Source organism: Trichoderma evansii (genome assembly GCF_050947405.1).
Source record: "Trichoderma evansii strain SZMC 28006 chromosome Unknown GGI43scaffold_17, whole genome shotgun sequence".
NCBI lineage: Eukaryota > Fungi > Ascomycota > Sordariomycetes > Hypocreales > Hypocreaceae > Trichoderma > Trichoderma evansii.
Window position 1 is genome coordinate 359,126 of NW_028145189.1, and position 19,679 is coordinate 378,804.

At 49.7% G+C, this 19,679-nt stretch overlaps 6 protein-coding genes across 6 annotated transcripts; all 6 read left to right on the forward strand.

The window, feature by feature from the left end:
• Positions 1-200: 200 nt before the first annotated feature.
• On the forward strand, positions 201-1,279 carry GGI43DRAFT_116804 (CUE domain-containing protein). Its single transcript, XM_083198993.1, has 2 exons — positions 201-660; positions 735-1,279. The coding sequence occupies exons 1-2, from the start codon at positions 388-390 to the stop codon at positions 1,047-1,049; spliced, it is 588 nt and encodes a 195-aa protein (XP_083058325.1). The 5' UTR covers positions 201-387; the 3' UTR covers positions 1,050-1,279.
• Positions 1,280-2,701: 1,422 nt separating this feature from the next.
• On the forward strand, positions 2,702-6,890 carry GGI43DRAFT_411049 (J domain-containing protein). The gene is made up of 3 exons (XM_083206676.1): positions 2,702-3,516; positions 3,590-4,579; positions 4,642-6,890. Exons 1-3 carry the CDS (start codon positions 3,429-3,431, stop codon positions 6,402-6,404), a joined length of 2,841 nt encoding a protein of 946 aa, XP_083058326.1. The 5' UTR covers positions 2,702-3,428; the 3' UTR covers positions 6,405-6,890.
• Positions 6,891-7,242: 352 nt separating this feature from the next.
• GGI43DRAFT_385942 (uncharacterized protein) lies at positions 7,243-7,920 on the forward strand (the record flags this gene model as incomplete). The annotated part of the gene is made up of 4 exons (XM_083203725.1): positions 7,243-7,296; positions 7,359-7,557; positions 7,637-7,732; positions 7,817-7,920. The coding sequence occupies 4 exons, from the start codon at positions 7,243-7,245 to the stop codon at positions 7,918-7,920; spliced, it is 453 nt and encodes a 150-aa protein (XP_083058327.1).
• Positions 7,921-9,843: 1,923 nt separating this feature from the next.
• GGI43DRAFT_116846 (putative nuclear serine protease HtrA2/Nma111) lies at positions 9,844-13,546 on the forward strand. Its single transcript, XM_083198994.1, has 4 exons — positions 9,844-10,298; positions 10,409-10,605; positions 10,678-12,975; positions 13,079-13,546. The coding sequence occupies exons 1-4, from the start codon at positions 9,940-9,942 to the stop codon at positions 13,285-13,287; spliced, it is 3,063 nt and encodes a 1,020-aa protein (XP_083058328.1). The 5' UTR covers positions 9,844-9,939; the 3' UTR covers positions 13,288-13,546.
• A 1,682-nt stretch (positions 13,547-15,228) lies between these two features.
• Positions 15,229-16,954, forward strand: GGI43DRAFT_428973 (regulator of Vps4 activity in the MVB pathway-domain-containing protein; the record flags this gene model as incomplete). Its single annotated transcript, XM_083209039.1, has 2 exons — positions 15,229-15,252; positions 15,342-16,954. 2 exons carry the CDS (start codon positions 15,229-15,231, stop codon positions 16,239-16,241), a joined length of 924 nt encoding a protein of 307 aa, XP_083058329.1. The 3' UTR covers positions 16,242-16,954.
• A 200-nt stretch (positions 16,955-17,154) lies between these two features.
• Positions 17,155-19,493, forward strand: GGI43DRAFT_424295 (uncharacterized protein; the record flags this gene model as incomplete). Its single annotated transcript, XM_083208352.1, has 2 exons — positions 17,155-18,732; positions 18,921-19,493. The coding sequence occupies 2 exons, from the start codon at positions 17,155-17,157 to the stop codon at positions 19,491-19,493; spliced, it is 2,151 nt and encodes a 716-aa protein (XP_083058330.1).
• Between the last annotated feature and the right edge of the window lie 186 nt (positions 19,494-19,679).

Sequence of the window (19,679 nt, forward strand, 5' to 3'; positions counted from 1 at the left end):
CGGGTTTGGGCATAGAATTAGCCGAGGTTCCACCATGGCGGGACCAGTGGCGTGGTACCTTTTTGCTCTAGAGCACAAGCAACTTGGCAGCGCATGCATGACTGTCTCTACCTAACAATGAGCTAAGATCGACTGGCCCAACCTACGGGATCGAATTCGACTGGCGACACCCGCATCTCTGACGTTTGGACTTTGTTAAATTTAATTTCGTATCGTTTTGAAACTTTCTCCAAATTCCTGGCCACGATTCTAGCTTCGACCCTCACCGACTGCTCTTCGTCCTGGCGAGAGCCCAAGCTCCGACTCGAGTTTCATCATCTTCCATCAGCGATTCCCCTTAGACTGCCAGCAAGGTGACACCGCGATCGCGGCCTCGAATAGCCCATCATGTCGGACGAACAAATCTCGTTGCCGTTCTTCGCCATTGTCCTGCTTGTGTCCGGACTGATAGTGCGGTATCTTTTCTTCTCGGGGCCGAGCCCAGAACGGCCGCCGGTGAGGACCGCAGAGCAGATGCTCAGATCAAGAGAGGTGGCAGTACAGAGGATACAGCAGATGTTTCCGCAAGTTGAGAGACGGAGCATCTTGTGGGACCTTCAGCGCAACGGCGGGAATATCCAGAGCACCACAGAGCGGATTCTGGCAGGCCGCTTGGAAACGGTATGAGACTCTTGTCCCCCTGTTGCACAACTACTCTCGACGGCAACATGCTAATGTGGATTAATTGACAATAGCCTCCTATCACGTTCCAACCTCCGCCGCTTCGAACTCAATCTCCCCCGACTGGAAGCTCTGGCCCCGCGGCGAAGCAGCCCGAGAAGCCGAGTCAGCCGGATCTGATTACACGCTACAACCTGAAGGACAAGGTTGTCGATGGAGCGGCCTCGGGAGAGGAGGAGGGAGCGCAGAAGGAGGGCAAAGCATGGAGCTCCAACCGCGAGGAACGACAGTCTGCTCTGCAGCGAAGAAGAGATGAGATGATTCTGGCGGCGAGACGGAAGATGGAGGCCAAGATTGCGGCGGAGAAGGCCGGTCAAGGGACTTCTTGAAGGAAATGACGCGAAAGGTCATAGAGCATCATGGATATTTGATTTCGGGGCACTCTTTTTCTTTACATAATTTTTTCCCCCTCCTCTATCTAATATTGGTGCATAGTTATGGTGAGGATTGCAAGCATTGGCGTTTTAATATTGTAGATGAGGGTAGTGTAGGATATTCGAATGCTTTAGTATGTCCAGTGGGAATGTTGATTGATGATAAATGGTGACAATATGTGAAGCTGCTCGTGTTTATATGTGCTCTATAGATTACATTATATCATCTGTACGGCACTAGTGTTTAAGAGGATGTTTGTATTGGGCATGTATGAGCAATGACAAGGTACATTAAGAAGCCATGCTTCCATCATAGACCCATGTTTGCAATATAGGTACGTTTTAAGGATGTGGAATTATATTCTTGTCTTAGGAGTGCATAAAGAAGGCAGAATACAAAGATGATGATGATTTGCACTAGAGACAATAGCTCATCTAATTTAAATCATTGCAGAGAATACAGCTACGCTAGTGTTGGGCTGAATATGGCATGTCTCACTTTGCTGTAAGCCGCTAGTGGGAGAATCAGCGATCAGCGAAGGTCAAGATGATGGTATCAAACGCGTCATCACATGATGGAAACTGAAAAAACACAGGTAGATAAAGGAATGCGGAATAATGCCGCAAACGGCGCGAACATGATAACACAGGGTGTTTGATAATACAAATAAGCGCCTGGAGGCCTCGGTCGTGTATCTGCTGTGAAAGTGAGCCCCGCGCTTGCTTTCACGTGCGAACAAGGGTCAGCAGCTTTGACGTCAAAGGGCCGGTTCATCGTGATGCGTGTTGGCTGCACTGGCCTGATCTTATTCCGCATGAAGAGCGCTGGCAGGTCTGACGTATCAGAGCATAAGTCTTGCCCCTATGATTAACCAAGAACGCCGCTATAGGCAAAATAAGCGTAATCAGAAGTCGGCGTGCCGTCTCTATATCTTAGTATCATGACATGTGCCTGATCGTCTCTCCCTCCATCTAAGCCCACTACTCATCTACCTCTCTATACATGTTATATTTTCCACTACATATAATTTTTCTGCTATTACGTCTACACTTCTTTATATTTTCCTACTTCTAGATACTGTGCACTTACAGGATATACTTACCCAAAACTGAGGCTCAAACCTTGAGTACAAGTTCGCCGTGTTTGAGTAGGTACTTGTAAGCTGAACTAGCTCGCGGAAGCCAGCCGCTCTTTTGGCGGGGCATGAGATCAGACCCTGAAAGAATCCATCTCGATGCGCCACCTGGTCGAGCTCATGCGCAAAGCTTATACGTACTCAGCCACAGCCGCTCGCCAGCATCAACAAAGCGCTGCGTCACCGCGGGGACCAAGTAGATTCAAACAAAAAGAAACCCAAAACTAGGACTTCAGCTCTTCCTCTCTTTACGAGCTTGTCTCTATTTCTGCCTTCATTTCTGCATCTACGCACTTTTTTGCCTTCTGATTTCGGTTTATTCGCCCTCGGAATCTGCACGCACGCAGATTTGGAGGGAAGCGCGTTGGGTGTCTGCCAAACATCGCCTATTTGGGTTTCGAGGCGTCCTTTGCCCTTCGATCGCAGGAATCATCCCTTCTTGTCTACACTCTTTGACTTCTTCAGCGTGAATCGTGGCACAGACACCATTTCAGGTAAGCTGACGCTCTCCCTTGCGTTACTCCAATTTTATTGCCGTCTTTTGCATGCTGCGAACTCGCGATCAAGGACTAGCAAGATTGTTTTTATTATTTTTCTCGTTTTGCCTTTTCTGAACCACCCCTGTCAGTTCCATGGTGGGCTTCAGCACGCATAGACGGAGAGAGAGCTTACTGCCTGAGCGAGCGGCTGCTCTTTGCCTTATCTGCTGGGCGCATCAGGCTGACAGCTGGCAATACTGCGGCCCTCGTCTCGTCAAGATAAATACTTCTGCTCAGTGTGGCAGCCTTTCTATTCTTCCTCTTTCTCATTGTCTTGAGCGTGGGGTGTCTTGCAGCAACAACCTTGCCCGCCGCCCCAATTTCTTTCGCTAACTGCCAGGGTGCCTAGCTATTAGCATCCAACGACGACATCACAGAATAGCCCCCCGTTAGGCTGCGTGCAACAGAATCGAGCCGCGACACAATCTACCGATCTGTGCTCTCCTCACTGTCGATCTCCTGCGATTGCCCGAATATTGAATTTGCTGATACTACATCTACCGTGCCCACTACCATTCGCCCCCAATCCCGACTGGAATACATTTGTTTGGCGGGATCCGATAACGGTTTGACATGGTTATTGCGACCCAAGGCCTCAACATAGAAAGATACTCCGTTTCGGAACTGAAGCCTGATCACGCAGGATATTCAGTGCTGCGATGGCGCCCCAACGGAACTACTACGCCGACTTGGAATTACCTCCAACGGCAGATGTCACGGAGATCAAAAAGCAGTTTCGAAAGCTAGGTGTGCAACGGCCCCAGTCAATTACACAAATCCTTTCATTAAAAGAAATCGTCATCTAATTATTTGGATATAGCCTTGAAATACCATCCTGATCGTAATCCTGGACGAGAACAAGAGGTCAACTCGCAGTTTCAAATCATCCAAGCCGCTCACGAAATACTTAGCGACCCCGAGGCCAAGGCCAAATACGACGCCTCTTTCGCACGATCCGCGGCCTCCAGATATCCTGCCTCTTCGGGCGTGAGAGGAAACCCTTGGCAAAATGTTAGCCAGCAGTTCCCTACTCCGCCTCGACGTGGTCAGCCGCGAACAGCCACTTCAGGGGCCCAGAGATGGAATGAGAGATTCTCTACCGCTGTGCCTCCAACCGCCAAACAGCAAGCAACGCCAGCAACGGCTGCACGAGCTTTCGAAAGCATGCGAAAAGGCGGTGCCAAGAGTGGGCAACAAGATCGCCCGGTCCCTCCACCTCCTCCACCACCTCGAACAGAGGGGGCTAAAAAGAGAGCTGAGGCATCTTTCGGAGCCAAGAAGAATGGATACTATCCTCGGTCAAACACCCCTGGCGATGAGCCGCCAGTTACCAACAGCAACTACTACTCCTCACGTATGAACGCTGAGCGAGCAGCAGAACCAGTACCCGATCCCTTGGCTCAATTTAGAGAGAAAAGTCGCACCGAAGAAACCTTTATGGATCCTCAGCAGAGCTCCCCATATACTAAAGATGGGAGCGAAAAGTCCGACCCTTCTGACAGTAGTCCGTTGAACCAAGCCAAAAGTGCAAAGGACCCGTCGCGCAAAGAGCAGCGCTCAGAACCAGCAAGTCCACCAACACCCAAGCGTCGCAGCTCTAGTATGCCACGGAAAGAGGCGAGAGGAGCTGATGAGAGACCTCGGGCTGTCCCTGTCCCTCCCAGTTCACGTCCCAATTCACGGCCTACATCATCGCACAAAGCTCCAAATGAACCGACAGCAGCACCAAATGGCACTGCATTCACAGCCAATCAATCATCGAATATATTCACTAGCAACGAATCAAACCAGTCATCCTTTAATCACATGCGTGAGTGATCTGCTTCGCCGTCACTAATTTGAAAAAGCTGTTTGCTGACATTTCTATACCAGCTTTCAATAAACCTGCAACTCCAGTCAACGGAGCGAAAGACCCTTCAATGTATGCAACACCTCAAAAAGACAAGCCAGCTGACTCTTCACTACATCACGGCAATAAGTCCACTGATAAACTCCAAATGACTCCATCACCAAAACACAACGTTGCCGAAGTCGGCGCAAAGTCAAAGATTGAAATATGTGTCCCTAGCGGAATGCACGATATAGTTCACAATCTCTCCCCTTTCGAAAAAAAACAATATGACATTCTGAAGAGCTTGATACAAAACCGAGAAGGCGCTGTTCTAGCACGAAGCAATAAACCCTATCACCGCACCACTCCCAGTCATGAAGAGTCTGCTGTAGAAGAATCGAGTGCTAACAATAACTTACCGAGCAGCTTCAATTTTAGTTTGGACGATGATACCTTCGTGCCTGATGCCCCAGGAACCGCTCAATTTAGAAAAAGCAGTAGCGTTGATGGAATTAACACAAACTTTGTCAAGGACAATACCTCAACTACTTGGCAGTTTAGTGCTGGAAGTGGAGATAGCGATTCTCTTCCTCATGCCCGTTCTCAGTCAACCAACAAAGCTGATCGCCGCTCCCCGAGCCGTTCTCAGTCAACCAACAAAGCTGGTCTTCGCTCCCCTATCAGACGTCGGCCAGTCGCCACGGCCAAGGCGCCCAACTTTGGAAATCAGGCAACCCAGAACTCAACCGGCTTTGACCCAGAGCGGTACAAATTTGAGCCGCAGATGTTTGCCCCTCGGCCCAGTACCCCCAGCAAGTCAGGGTCACCTACGCGGCCCAGTCGAGGAAACACCCGAAAGCTACCAAGAACCCCTAAACCAACGACTGGCCATAGTAATACCGTTATGATGGAGAATGATAGTGACGATGGCATCTATGCTTGGAGAGGCCGCAACGCTCAACCAAAAGCTGCAACGGTTGGCAGCCCGCAAGCGATGGATATTGACTCACCCCTGACTGCCTCTCCCTCCGCAACTCCTATTTCTACTCCACCCCCTCTTGTGCCAACTACTCCTGTGGCTTCTACTCCAGCTTCCGTCCCGGCCCCTATTGTCCCACCACATGCTCATCATCAGCATCACTCCCCTGTTGCAAGGAATATTCATGTTGAGCCATCGCGGCCGGAATGGCGACCTGGAAACGTTACTGGCCTTGGCCAAGCACAGGGGCAGCCTGAGGAAAGGAAAGAAATTCCAATCAATTTCAAGGGGTCTGAAGACAGCGAGGAATTCCGGGCAACGTTTGAAGATTTCAAGAATGTTGCGCCTTTTGCGCCACCCAAACCTGGCCTTAAATCATTCACTGAACTCAAGGACAACCTACCTTTTGAGAGCCAGGCGTCAGCAGAACTACATCTCAACGATCCATCTCAGCCTCAACAGCTTGAACTACCGGATCCCCCAGTTGCTCCTGGGCTTCCATTAATGGTTGATGGCGTAAAGCCAAACGTCACGGTGTGGGGTAAATATCTTGAGGAATTTCAAGGCTATCTACGGCGCTGGGACATCTTTAATTCGCAAGTGGTTGACCATTTTGCCACACGAAAGGACAACATATCAAATGCAAGAATGTCCAAGGGCTATTCATTCTTAGGTGTCCGAGGCGATACCGACGTCTTGGAGTATTACAACTGGATTGAGCAGGATAATAGAGTCCGCCGAATATGGCTGACAGCTTGCGAAGAGCACGAGACACGATTCAGAGAATTCATGGCGTTTAGAGAGAAGATGAAAATGCCGATTTAAACGAGACAAGATATTTCACTTGCAGCTTCTTCTTTTTTTTTTTCTGGGCAGGCGTTTGGTCATTAGATTTCAACGAGTAACATGCGATAGCTGTGAGCCATTACGTCTATGGCATTTGCTTAGTTTGGTTTTTCTGGTAAAGAGTTCGATACCCATATCACGGCTGAAACATATGCACACACTTATATATATGTCTCGTATATGTGTGCAATTCAGCATAGGTTTTTTTTCCCCCTTCATTTCTTTTCTTCCTCGTCTTTATTTTCGTTCTCGAGTTTCTTTGGGAAGGACTTGAGAGGTGTTGCTTGGTATCAAATGGTTGCTTTGGTTTTCTGGGCAGATTTAGGATTCGCCCGCTTTGGGTGTCTGTGGGAATATTTGTACAATAGAAACAGGCTACGTCTGAGATGTATATTGGAGTGCACCAGGTCAATACAATGAAGATTATTCGGTTAATGCAGCGATGAGCATTCGAACCCAGTACTTTTGTCTCCTCTCTTTCCAGGAGGCTCAAACGAATGCTACCTCTTCAGATTTTCTTTACTTCATGTTAAGGTAGTGACATTCTCGCAGAGGGCTTTACTTGGCTCATTACTGTGCAGTCACTTGGTCTTGATTTGCCCAATGTGAGCTTGGATTCATTCACTTTAGCCCTTTTTTAGATTCATCTTGGCAGTTTTTATACGCCTTGACAGGTCTAGTATTTCATCTACTACATCAACTATTCTATCTCCTTTTCAACGCTCACATTCATATACACTGATTCGCGCCAGAGAATCTTCATCTTCACTATCATCTTTAAAGATATTGAACCAAGCAAATTACTTCTCGCTCCGCTATGGGCTCCGAAACTCCTGAGAAGCCCAGTGCTGCCTGGACAGATGAGGCTAAGGTATGCCGCAGTACGCTCCATCTGTATTGCTAATTAGGCTAATGCAGATACATTCTTCATAGTTTCAATTCCTTATGCGAATTGTTGCGCAGCTCAAAGAAGATGGTCGCATCAAGTGGGAGAAGATAAATCTTCCTGGAAGAACTGTCAAGTCCCTGCAAAACATGTGGGCCAAACTAAACAAACAAATGGCGGATATCGAGGCTCAGGAGAATCATGGCGAGCCAGCTCCCTCAAAGACTCCAAGAAAGAGAGGTCCGCGTAAGTGATTCCTGTTTGCAGAGCTTTTAAATGATCAAGACTACGATTAGGAGGCTAATACTTTTTGAATGATGGTTAGCGAAGAAGACTTCCAAGGCCGTGAATTTTGTCAACGGTGCCGTCGATGACGATCTTGACATCAAGCAGAAACTTTTGAAGAAGCGCCGTGCTGAAGGTATGAATCTGACTGATACTTTTGGTGATGAGTCTAATATCAGCAACGATATTTACTGACACGACGTGATGCCCTTTTATTTAGCTCTCGACAATGAAGAGCCCGATGTGGTCATCAAGCGCGCCAAGATCAAGGCTGAAGCTGACGATGCTGTTCGGCTCAAGAAGGAGAATTATGGAGAGTACTGATGTCTGGATTTCTTTTTACGTCGTCACACTTTGAGATAATCAAAGCCATGTCCATAACTGGAGTGGAGAGATACGATATTGTTGTACAAAGGCACAGAGAGAAATGTCGGCTGTGGATACGGAGATATGAATGAGCTATCATAACTATCGAGGAAACTGTCTTTGAGAGGAATAGGAAACCAAGTGTCTTTTGTCAAGCATGAGCCAAGCACCACCAACATGGTCACGACGTCTTTGTTCGTTTAGTAGTAAATACAACGCTGCTAGTGTTAGTGCCGCGACCAGAATGCACCTAGGTGAAGATCTTCCACTTTTTCCGCTCTCTTTCGTCGGGTTCAGGTAGATCAGCAGGTCAGATTAATGATAGGTCTGAGATTACGTGCAGCGGCATTAGGAGCAACGTCTCCGCAATACAGTGCCCGCAGCAAGTGATGGTGAGGGCGAAGTATAGAGCCGCTATGCCTAGGGTGGTTCGTTCGGCAATATGCAGGCTTGGTGTTGTGACCCGGATCCAAGGGCAGATAGGGCGGAGAAGCTATTGGGTGGGTGGGCGCAATATAATATGCGTGAAGGAGAGAGAGAAGCCTAACTTGTTATAAGAGGTATGGGAATGCAAATTTGTGCGACTGTAGGTGTGGGAGACAAGATGGAGATCCGGTGTAACAAGCACTCTTTAGTAGTTCTCTTGTAGCATGATACGAAGCTCTCAAACACAGGCAAAAGCCCAACACATACTCTGTATCGGTACTTCGTATTACCCCACGACAAGCAGCCGGCGAGAGTGGTGATGATGCAGCCTAGTAGCGGCAGATGGGCTGTGGACTTGCACTTGATGAGGATGGGGCAGTTTAAAAGGGGGGAGGCGAAGAGAAAAGAGGGTGTGGTTAAATGCAGGCTTGGGTTTATTAATTAATTTGCCCATCTTGGTTGGTTGTTTCTAGAGAGCTGGAGAAGGAAATACTACTAATACAGGGGGCTCTTGGTGTTGAGTTGGTGGGCTTACCCTGGAGTTGCATATGCGGGCGCCAGGGCAGCGTTTTTGCTGTGCTACGAATAGACCTTAAAATCGCAGTAGTTTGGTGTAGCAGCGAATAGCAGCATCTCTACTATAACATCTCCATGTCATAATCTATGTAGAGCACAGCTGAAGGACAAGGGGGCAGCTATTGCGGAGCATCGAAAGCGTTGTCCCTCCATGAACCAATAACAGGGCCAGCTTGGTAGCTGTAGGTGAACCCGGATGGACCTGACGGCACGAGCATTCACTCACCTTGGCGATTAATCTGGGACCTTGTTTGCCTGTGTCTCTTAGTCGGTTTGTTAGCACCTTTAGCACCCTTTGGCGAGCATGGGTTATCGTCATCTAGCACCAGGTACCAAGTGCTAGCACTGGCAGTAGCAGTAGTACGTACCCGCAGCGAAGCCTGCCTGCTGATCCACCTTTTTTTTCTCCACGACTCCAAGTTTGTGCATACCCAGAACCGATTTCCAAAGGACCGACATCACATGGGCCTCTGCTTCACTGCCATTGTCCGTCCACCACCATCCTTTGCTCTCTGGGCCTTTCTCCCCCTGACCTTCTCTGTCCCCGGCATCACGCGCTCCGCTGGATCTTGCCGCGTCTTTGATGCGCTGCTACCCTACGCGACACACCGCGCGCAAGTCGCCAATCGCCTTCGCTTTCACCCCGCGGCCGAGCGTACAAACGTGAATGCGCCGATCGCCGCCTTGAGCTGCATAAATAAAGAAGAAACGGGAGCCAGCTTGGAAGATTTGCTATACCGGAATCGCATTTTTTGCGCTTTTCCCGAGCCTCACCACGGATAATCAGCTCTCTTCGAAGATAAAAGAAGAAGAACTGGCGACAGAACAGCCGTGAAAAGAAGAGACGAGATCAGTTTTATTTCCGCCCCCAAGCTACTCGGCAAGCCCCGTTTAAGCCTAAGGGGTTAAACTAGCAGACAAAACGATTTTAAAAAAAGGAGAGATAGAAGAGCACCGAAAGGAAACCACTAAACAATGAACGGGACATCAGCTTCAACGGGTGGTAAGAGGAAAGCCGACGGCTCTCCTCAGACCAGCCCTCCCGCCAAGAGACCAGTCAACGGTAGTAGTAAGCCGAGCATCGACACGGACATGACGACTCCCGACATCACCATTGACGATGTCAGCTATGACGACCGCTCCGACGCTGCCAGCGACATTCACCCTGTGGCCATGTATGTTGGCACGCCCGGCAGTTTCGGCGAGTGGCAGGATACCATCCAAAAGGTCGTCCGCAACGTCGTCGCGATTCGATTCTGCCAGACGTGCTCCTTCGACACGGATGGCGCACTGACAAGCGAGGCTACCGGTTTTGTCGTCGATTCAGAGAGAGGGTACGTGCGGCGCATGCTTTACCCTGTTTTGTGCTTGTCCACTTGGATTGGCAGCCAATCTATGCTGATAGGAGATCTAATGTACCATTACTAACATGTTATTGTTTTAGCTACATCTTGACAAATCGCCATGTTGTCGGCTCTGGCCCATTCTGGGGACACTGCGTCTTTGACAATCATGAAGAAGTCGACTGCTACCCCGTGTACCGCGACCCCATTCACGACTTTGGCATCCTTCGATACGACCCCAAGGCGATCAAGTATATGCACGTGGATGGACTCACACTAACTCCAGACCTGGCAAAAGGTGCGTTTGAGAATACCGAGGCTGACCGGGGAGAAAGAGTAAAAGAGGACTAACTTGTGTGTCGTATCCTAGTTGGCACCGAAATCCGTGTCGTCGGTAACGATGCGGGCGAAAAGCTGAGTATCCTTTCTGGTGTCATCAGCCGTTTGGATCGAAACGCGCCCGAATACGGCGATGGATACAGCGATTTCAATACGTGCTACTACCAGGCAAACGCTGCTGCCAGTGGTGGAAGTTCCGGCAGTCCCGTCGTTAACAAGGACGGCTGCGCCGTTGCGCTCCAGGCCGGTGGCCGTTCCGATGGCGCATCTACCGACTATTTCCTGCCCCTTGACCGACCGCTACGCGCACTTCAGTGCATCCAGCAGGGCAAACCAGTTACGCGTGGTGATATCCAGTGCCAGTTTTTGCTGAAGCCTTTTGATGAGTGCCGCAGGCTAGGACTTACCCCTGAGTGGGAGTCAGCGACGCGGAAGGCTTTCCCGGAGGAAACGAACATGCTGGTTGCTGAAATTGTCCTGCCCTCTGGGCCTACCGATGGCAAGATTGAAGAGGGTGATGTTCTCATCAAGGTCAATGGTGAGCTGCTTACCCAGTTCATCCGCCTCGACGACATCTTGGACTCAAACGTGGGCAACACCATCAAGTTTCACGTGCAACGTGGAGGAGAAGACATCGAGGTCGACATCGAAGTTGGTGATCTTCACAAGATTACGCCAGATCGCTTTGTGACTGTCGCCGGAGCGAGCTTCCACGACATCTCCTATCAGCAGGCCAGACTATATGGAGTGGCTGTCAAGGGAGTATACATTTGCGAGGCCGCAGGATCTTTCCGTTTCGACAACACGGACAACGGGTTTATCGTGCAGTCCGTCGACCAGAAGGCAGTCCCCGATCTGGATACCTTTATCGAGGTGTTGAAGCAAATCCCCGACAAGGCGCGGGTGGTTGTCAAGTATAAGCACCTGCGCGATCTGCACACGCTCAACACAACTATCGTATATATCGACCGTCACTGGTCAGCTAAGATGAAGCTGGCCGTTCGCAACGACATAACTGGTCTGTGGGACTTTTCTGACCTTGGTGATCCTCTGCCGCCGGTCGCCCCTGTTCGACGATCGGCCTCCTTTATCGAGTTGGATCACATGCCGCACCTTGGCATTGCCTCCTTGATCCGCAGCTTTGTGCACGTCAACTGCTCTATGCCTGTTAAACTAGACGGTTTCCCGAAAAATCGACGATGGGGAATGGGACTTGTCATCGACGCCGACAAGGGTCTGGTCCTCATCTCTCGAGCTGTGGTGCCATATGATCTGTGCGACATTACCGTCACCATTGCTGATTCCATCATGGTTGAGGGTAAGGTTGTTTTCCTGCATCCGCTGCAGAACTACGCCATCATCAAATATGATCCCGCTTTAGTGGATGCCCCCGTCGTGAGCGCTCGGCTCAGCGATCAGCACCTCAGCCAGGGCGCAAAGACCTACTTCCTGGGCTATAACAGGATAAGCAGAGTCGTTCACGGCTCTACTACTGTGACAGAGATTACGGCCGTTGCTATCCCGGCAAACTCAGGGGCACCACGATACCGCGCCGTCAATGTAGATGCCATCACAATTGACAGCAACCTGGGAGTGTCATGCGGCAGCGGTGTTCTCGTAGCGGAGGATGGAACCGTGCAGGCTCTGTGGCTGCAGTATCTCGGAGAGCGCTCTCCAAATAACCAGCGAGACGAGGAGTACCATCTTGGCTTAGGCACACCGACTCTGCTGCCCGTTATTTCAGCCATCCAGCGGGGAGAGACGCCGCGCCTACATATGCTCTCGGTTGAGTTCCGATCCATTCACATGTCTCAGGCACGTGTGATGGGAGTCTCGGACGAGTGGATCAAGAAGGTTACACAAGCAAACCGGTCTCACCACCAACTGTTCATGGTCAGCAAGCGGACATTTGAACGGGTTAATCATCCGGTATCTCTCCTCGAAGGCGACGTGGTACTGACGCTGAACGGCAAAATCTGCACCACCATCTCCGACTTTGACGTGATGTACTCGAACGAGGTTCTGGACGCCGTTGTTGTGCGGAACTGTGAAGAGATGCACCTCCAGCTTCCAACGGTACTTGCTGATGACATGGAAACACACCATGCCGTGTCCTTTTGCGGAGCCATCCTTCATCGCCCGCACTTGGCCGTTCGCCAGCAGATTAGCAAACTTCACAGCGAGGTGTATGTGTCGAGCCGAATTCGCGGCTCTCCGGCCTACCAGTATGGACTTGCCCCAACCAACTTTATCACCCATGTCAATGGCGAGTCAACGCCGGATCTGGACTCGTTCATTGCAGCAACCCGGAAAATCCCCGACAACACATGTAAGACCACTCCTTTCCCCCTCTTTCCTTTTTTTTTTCTTTCCCCTCTCTTTCGTTACACACATTATATGCCAAGATGGAGCTAACGTAACTTGTAACGTAGACTTCCGCATCAAGGCGGTCACCTTTGACTCGGTGCCGTGGGTGATCACAATGAAGAAGAATGATCATTACTTCCCTACTATGGAATGGATCAAGGACAGCAACGAGGCATGCGGCTGGCGACGCGTGACTTACGAGGGCAGCCAGGTCTTCCAGGGGGAGGCGATTGACGGAATCCCTCCAGTTGCTGGCAATGCTGAAATGGAATAAACGGCGCAGTCCATCGTAACAGCTCGGTTGGTGGTTATAATGGTGGTGGTGATATTTACGGTTACTTGTTTCTTTCTTTCTCTTTTTGGACTACTGCACGACGACCCGTTTGCTTACGGCCGCAGGCTGGCGAGAGTAGGACAGTGTACATGCATGACGACGAATTTGTTAAAAAAAAACACACACATGGATGGGTACATGGGACAACAACGGGCGTTAAACGGCTATGAAGGATTTCACACTGGAGTTTTCTTGAGCTGTTTTCTTCTTTATTTCTTTCTTCATTCCCTCTTTAGTCATCTTACAAACACGACAACACCGCATCTATCTGTGGCATTTGAATAGAAGGGGTGGTGGGTGTGGCGGATTGATACATCACCGATTTCTCCCGACGGAGATATTTAAGAGCAGCCTCGATGAGAATTCAATGGAATGCAGGCCCCTGTCGGTGCATTACTACTATACTAATTACTGGATTACATACTGGTAGAACATGTAGGAGAGCGGAGTGGTTGGGCTCACTGGGGAGTGGATAAGGCAACCAACCGGAGAGATTTACAATATGGATACAGAGACTGTTTTAGGTACTTGTGGCTCCTATTTCTGTAGTATACTATTTGTATGTAGAAACGCTGCCTGTTACTTGTCTGTTTGACTTGGGTACCTGATTCATGAGAGACATGCATTTTGTATTGGCCAACCGGCATCGCATCCCAGGATCAACCACTGTCCAGTAGCTGCAAGTACACGAGATGCAGCACGGAGACGGCAGCTAAACAGTGCTCGCTGCCTCCTATCACGGCTTACCACGTTGAAACTGCGTCTGCCGGGGTACTGTAGCCAATGGATGGACTGACCGGAATTGAGGCCCGTTGTGCGGAGAATGGTGCTGCTGGTTCCTGGTGGCTGGGTGTGTGTGTGTTACTACTACGAAGGTGGAAGGTATCTCGATGTTTCTGTGATTTGTATCCTTGTGTCTGGCTTGAATCGTTCTAGGGTACTTTTATCTGTGGCTTAAGTGAGGTCGATAGATATGAGAGAACCTGTATAGGTAGTTTCTAGTATAAGTGTAGTGTAGGGATGTCTTAAACGTGAGAGATGGAGGTCAAACCTGGTGCCTTGAGCTGCCCCGCAGTGGGTGGACGGATGTCTTAGTGCGTGAGCTAAGTGCTAGACAAGGCACATTCTGGTTCGAGACTACTGAATAAGGTACTTGGCTGTGCTATCTAGAGGTGGGGGTAACTGTGTACCTTGTTGTAGATGTTGGACGAGTTGAAGCTATTCGCGGCCAGTCTATATAAAAGTGGCACGATAGCAAAGGCGAAGACCATAAAAACTTGTTTTTTCTGCTGTTATTGCGTTCACACCGCTTTTGTTTTGTCAAATGTTACCTGAATTTAAAGCAGCCATGAACCGCTTTTCTCTTCTCAATGCAACACTGATTATTGAAGTATTGCTCCTTTCCTCCGATTCACCTGTTGGCTCCTTTGCCGTTCACCGCTTGCCTTACTTAGAGTGGCTTTTTCAAGATATAAGTACTCTTCTTAATCCCTACAGGCTCTCTTCTTGCTTATTTATATGTACTTCTTTTTGAGAGAAGAGTGCATAGTGTATGTACAGTATCTGTCTCTACCAATGACTGTGCTATCTAAATGTGGGGTTACTGTGTACCTCGCTTCCTGCGCCCGGAAATGCCGTCTGCTTCAGCGCTAAGATACCTCAGAGCACCTCGGTGACGTTGCTCTCTGTCTGCGCATCACCAGGCTTCAAGCTTCTTTCCATGTCTGCCTGCTATAGGTAGCCTTTCTTTAATCTTGCTGCCTCGTGTGCCAATTCCTACATAAAATCCCCAGCCTGTAGCCTGCATTATCTCGCCTTTTCTTCTTCGCCTCCTCTCTTTATATTCGTTGTACTGTTGCAGCTCGATTCCCCTCCCCCGCGATGCCCCCCACAGCTACCTGGCAGGTAAGTTGAAGCTCAACCAAATCCCTTGAATCCGGCCAGCACCCAGCGATGAAATCTCGCAGAGAATCTAATGCGCGGTGGTTGTACAGACCAAGCTCAAGGTCCAGCTGAAGCTGGCCATTGCGCGCTTGCGCATGGTGCAGCAGCGGGATGAGCAGCTTGGAAAGACGCATCGCCGAGCGATGGCGCAGCTCCTCGAGGCTGGCAAAGTCGACTCAGCAACGATCCGCGTCGAGAATATCATCCGCGACGACATCACCAGCGAGCTACACGAGCTTCTAGAGCTCTATTGCGAGCTATTGCTTGCGCGCGCGGGGCTTCTAGAGGGCCCGGTATGCGACCCGGGACTTGAGGAGGCTGTCAAGAGCATCCTGTACGCGGCGCCCAAGACGGAGATTAAGGAGTTGATGACCGTGCGGACGCTGCTGGCGGAGAAGTACGGCAAGGAGTTTGTGCTGGCGGCCATGGATAACACAGATGGCAAGGTCAACGAGAAGGTGGTCAAGAAGCTAAGCGTAGAGGCGCCGCGACGAGAGCTTGTGCAGGGGTATCTAGAAGAAATTGCCAAGGCATATGGCGTGGATTGGCCCAGGAGGGTGGTTTCCTCGCCACCTCCAGATTTGCTGGATGAGGACCTTGAAGGCAAGGGAGATGGAGATGGCGATGGAGCGGGAGGTGGTGGACAGGCTCAGAGGAACGATCTAGACAAGCCTCTCACTGAGGCGCAGAGGAAGCTCTCTCTTGGCGAAGAGCAGATGAATAGAGCCACGCCGCCGAGCGCGAAGCTGGGTGAGCCCAAGAGCCCGCTGATGGTGACGCCGCCGCGCATGACGACAGACAACGTCCATCCCAAGGTGATGATGGGATCTGTGGAGCTGAAGAGCAAGAAGGACGAATTCCCGGTGGCGAGGAAGAAGTCAGAGCCGGAAGGGTCAGTACCAGATATTGGAGATTTAGAGAGACGGTTTGCGGCGTTGAAGAAGAGGTGAAATGCGAATATTATGATGCGATAATAGGACAGATGGGACAGATGGGACAGATGGAACAAATGGAATATTACTGCGAGAGCGAGCGATGCAAAGCAATTCAGAAAGACAGGGCAGGACAGATCAGAGCGATACAAAGCACATGCTGGCGAGATACAGACACTGGCGGCCATTTGTTATTATGCGAGCTGGGCGCAGCCCGTTGGTGTACTGTATTTGTATATACCTACTATGTATTATGCCGTTATCTCCAACTGTCGTGCCGTCGCTATTATTTGGGTGGCTGCGTTCGTAGTACCACCCGTTTACGTACCTGTCCATGGTAGTACACGTGGGTTGAGTAAATGCGAGTGTCCGTGACTCCACGAAAATACACCCACGCATCACCCAAGCATTGCATATTTTTTTTATCCGCTGGCTTGGTTGGCCTTCTTTTGTCCTGCCGCAAATTGGACCAGTCACGAGCACCGACTCTTGTTACACAGCATTATACTATTCGGCCAGGCATTATATAAGGTGCCAGCGTTGCCATGCAGCATTGCGTCGGGTCCCTTTCCTCTTTTTAATTTCTATTGCTACCCTTCCCTCTGTCTTTCTCAGACTCGATTTTCTTTATCTCTTTACCCCCTCCAGACCGTGGATTTTTTATAATGTTATTCTGACGTGGACTTTTTGACTCGTCTCTTCCCTTTTGAGGTTCGCTTCAACGTGCTCTCACTAATAAGAGAGACGAGAGACAAACTGTCTTGCATCAATCTTGACTCCTGCATTCACCTTGTCATCAATTGCCATCAAGGCTTATTCATTCCATAGATTGCCAGTTTGCTCTCTGTCTGCCTTGCTGGCTGATTCGCAGTCGCGGGCTCTCTGCTGCGTGTTTTGGCGGTTGCCCAGCTGTTAGCTGACAGCTGCCAACATGTCGCCTCACGTGCTTGTGCAAGCAGAGAGGCATGAAGAGCCGAAGAAGCTTGGCACCTTGACTGCCTCTCTTTTCTTCTGTTTCATCTGCCTCTCCATCTTCACCCTCGGTTCACTCTTTGTGACCTATCTTGAAAGATACAAACGGCAGATTGTACGGATCTTGCTTAGTCCCTTTGGTACCCCCGACGAAGAGGATGGTCTTCAGCTGCGCCAAGATCTTTTTCTCAATAAGCAACTCAATGAAAAGGATCTCTGCCAGCTTGATCATCAATCAAATCCATTCTCTCCCCCGCTACCTTCCGACAACCACGACTACAAGCACTCCTTCACAATGAGCGAATCCAAATTCTCCATGGATCCAAATGACCAAGTGCTTTTGAACGTGCAAGTCACCATGGGATGCAATGGTCTCCGGGACCTCTACAACGTCGGCTTCATGCGTCAAGACACACTTGAGAAGAGAATCGATGGAGCTATCAACCAGCTCTCGATTGTCAATATCGTCTCAATCTGCGCCATTTGGTTTCGTGAAAAGATCTGCCGCAACACCTTCTCGGGTACTTCGCCCAGCATTCAAGATCTTTGCGTCTTCCTCCAACGTAGGGGCTGCTCTCAGGACATGTGCTGCCAGATTTTCTACACTGCATTTCACAGATTGCGCCCCCACCTCGCTAATCAAGTTTCGCTGCGAGTTTCTGGCGAAACACTGACTGACTTCCGCTCCATTGTGGATTATATCTATGATCACTGGTACCGATGGGTAGAGGATGCTCAAGTTGCTGCTGATCATGCTGCGCTTCTCGCTGCTGCTAAGGATCCGCTTCCTCCAACTTATCCTGCATATAACCACAATCTTCAATCAATGCCAAAGGGAAAATATCAGAAGCATGTGAAAGAGAGCTTCAGCAAGCTTCACAGACACCAAAATCATCACTACTACCACGACAGTATCAAGGTCGAAGTCGGGCCTGCTCCGTTGCATGAGGAACACCAGCCCGGAGACTATGCCCCCTATGACCTCGGACAAGCCAGTACCTGGGGCTCAGCGCCTGATCAGGCCGAAAGATGCAGGACTCGAAGTGACGACTGTGTGTGTAAGCAGTGCAGTATCACAGGTTGGCTCCCCCTGGTTATCAATCCTCCTGACGGCGCTCCTCTTGCCGATACTTTCCTTGCTCTTTCCCCTACTGTATCAGATTCTGTAGATCTTCTTGGCTTATTCGATGAGGTTGCTACAGTCCCTCGAGAGAAAAAGAAAACAACTAACTCTAACCAACTTGTTCCTGGGCCTGAATATGTTTGCCCAAATTGTGGTCAACAGGGGGATCACTATAATTTTTTCTGCACCGGCAATCGCAAGTCAGCAGACTTCATTTATGGACAGGACAATAAGAAAAAAGCAGAAATCAATGATGAAATGCACATGGACCCCCGTCGCGCAGCCTTGATGGCGACTGGTAACATGTATGCCGATGAACTACTGCCCTCGCAAGTGCTACCTACTCAGTTGGAAGCAGATGATAAATCGTCTTCAGATCTAATCATGCTTAATAGCGGTTCTGAGACTGAAGATGTCCAATTTAATTGCTCAAATGATGATGGTGGCAAAAAAATTGGCAGTGGCCTTCCGTTGAGAGGGATCCGACTCACTGACGGCCGTTTGTCACCTTAGGAAGTTGTACGTGTCTTCTACCTATTTATTTGGCTTCGCTAAACAAAGGTTGAAGATCATTGTTACTAATATTGTTCTCTTCTATATAGGATCGTGTCGGAAAAGAAGGGAAGGAAGGTATTGGTGCGAAAAGCCTCGTGTTTTCGTATGATTTGATCAGTATTGACAGCGATGACGAGTGTGATGGTGGTGATGGTGGTGGTGATGATGACTGTGTGACTGAAGTCGATCGTTTCCTTACAACATTTGACGAAAAGAAAGCACAAGATGGTTGCAGGAGGACAAGTACAAGCCAACAAGAAGCACGCAAGAAGCAGAAGCTGGACGAAGCGTATGAGGAAGTATATGTGGAACCATCTCTGCTTGACGGCCTTCTAGAGATGGAAGAGGGAGAATACATTGAACCAGGGCTTACGCCGTGCCCTCAGACACCGCAGCCGCAGTTGCAGCCGCAAGACAAGTCGGACATTCAGTTTGGTGTCACTGACAAGCCGCTTGGCAGAGATCCGCCGTATGATCCGGCTGTTCACGAGCTGTTGCACAATCAAGACAATACGTGGATCCAGATGGCAAACCGCCCAACAGCTCTTGAGATGTGGGATGCAATGTATCTTGATGAATGCCATTACGTGTCATCAGAATCCGAGTACGATCCATACTGAGGTTCCACTGGGTAAGTTTCATTGTGCTGCAATAGGCTTCACGTGCGAATGCTGCGGCAAGGCAGATGGCTCCCAGTCATGCTTTCGTCATATTCCCTCCCCTTTCCTTTCATTCCTTGAGTTGATGGAATCTGGTTCAAAGCTTGCTTTTTATAGAGATGGTTGAGATTGATAGAGGAAAAAATG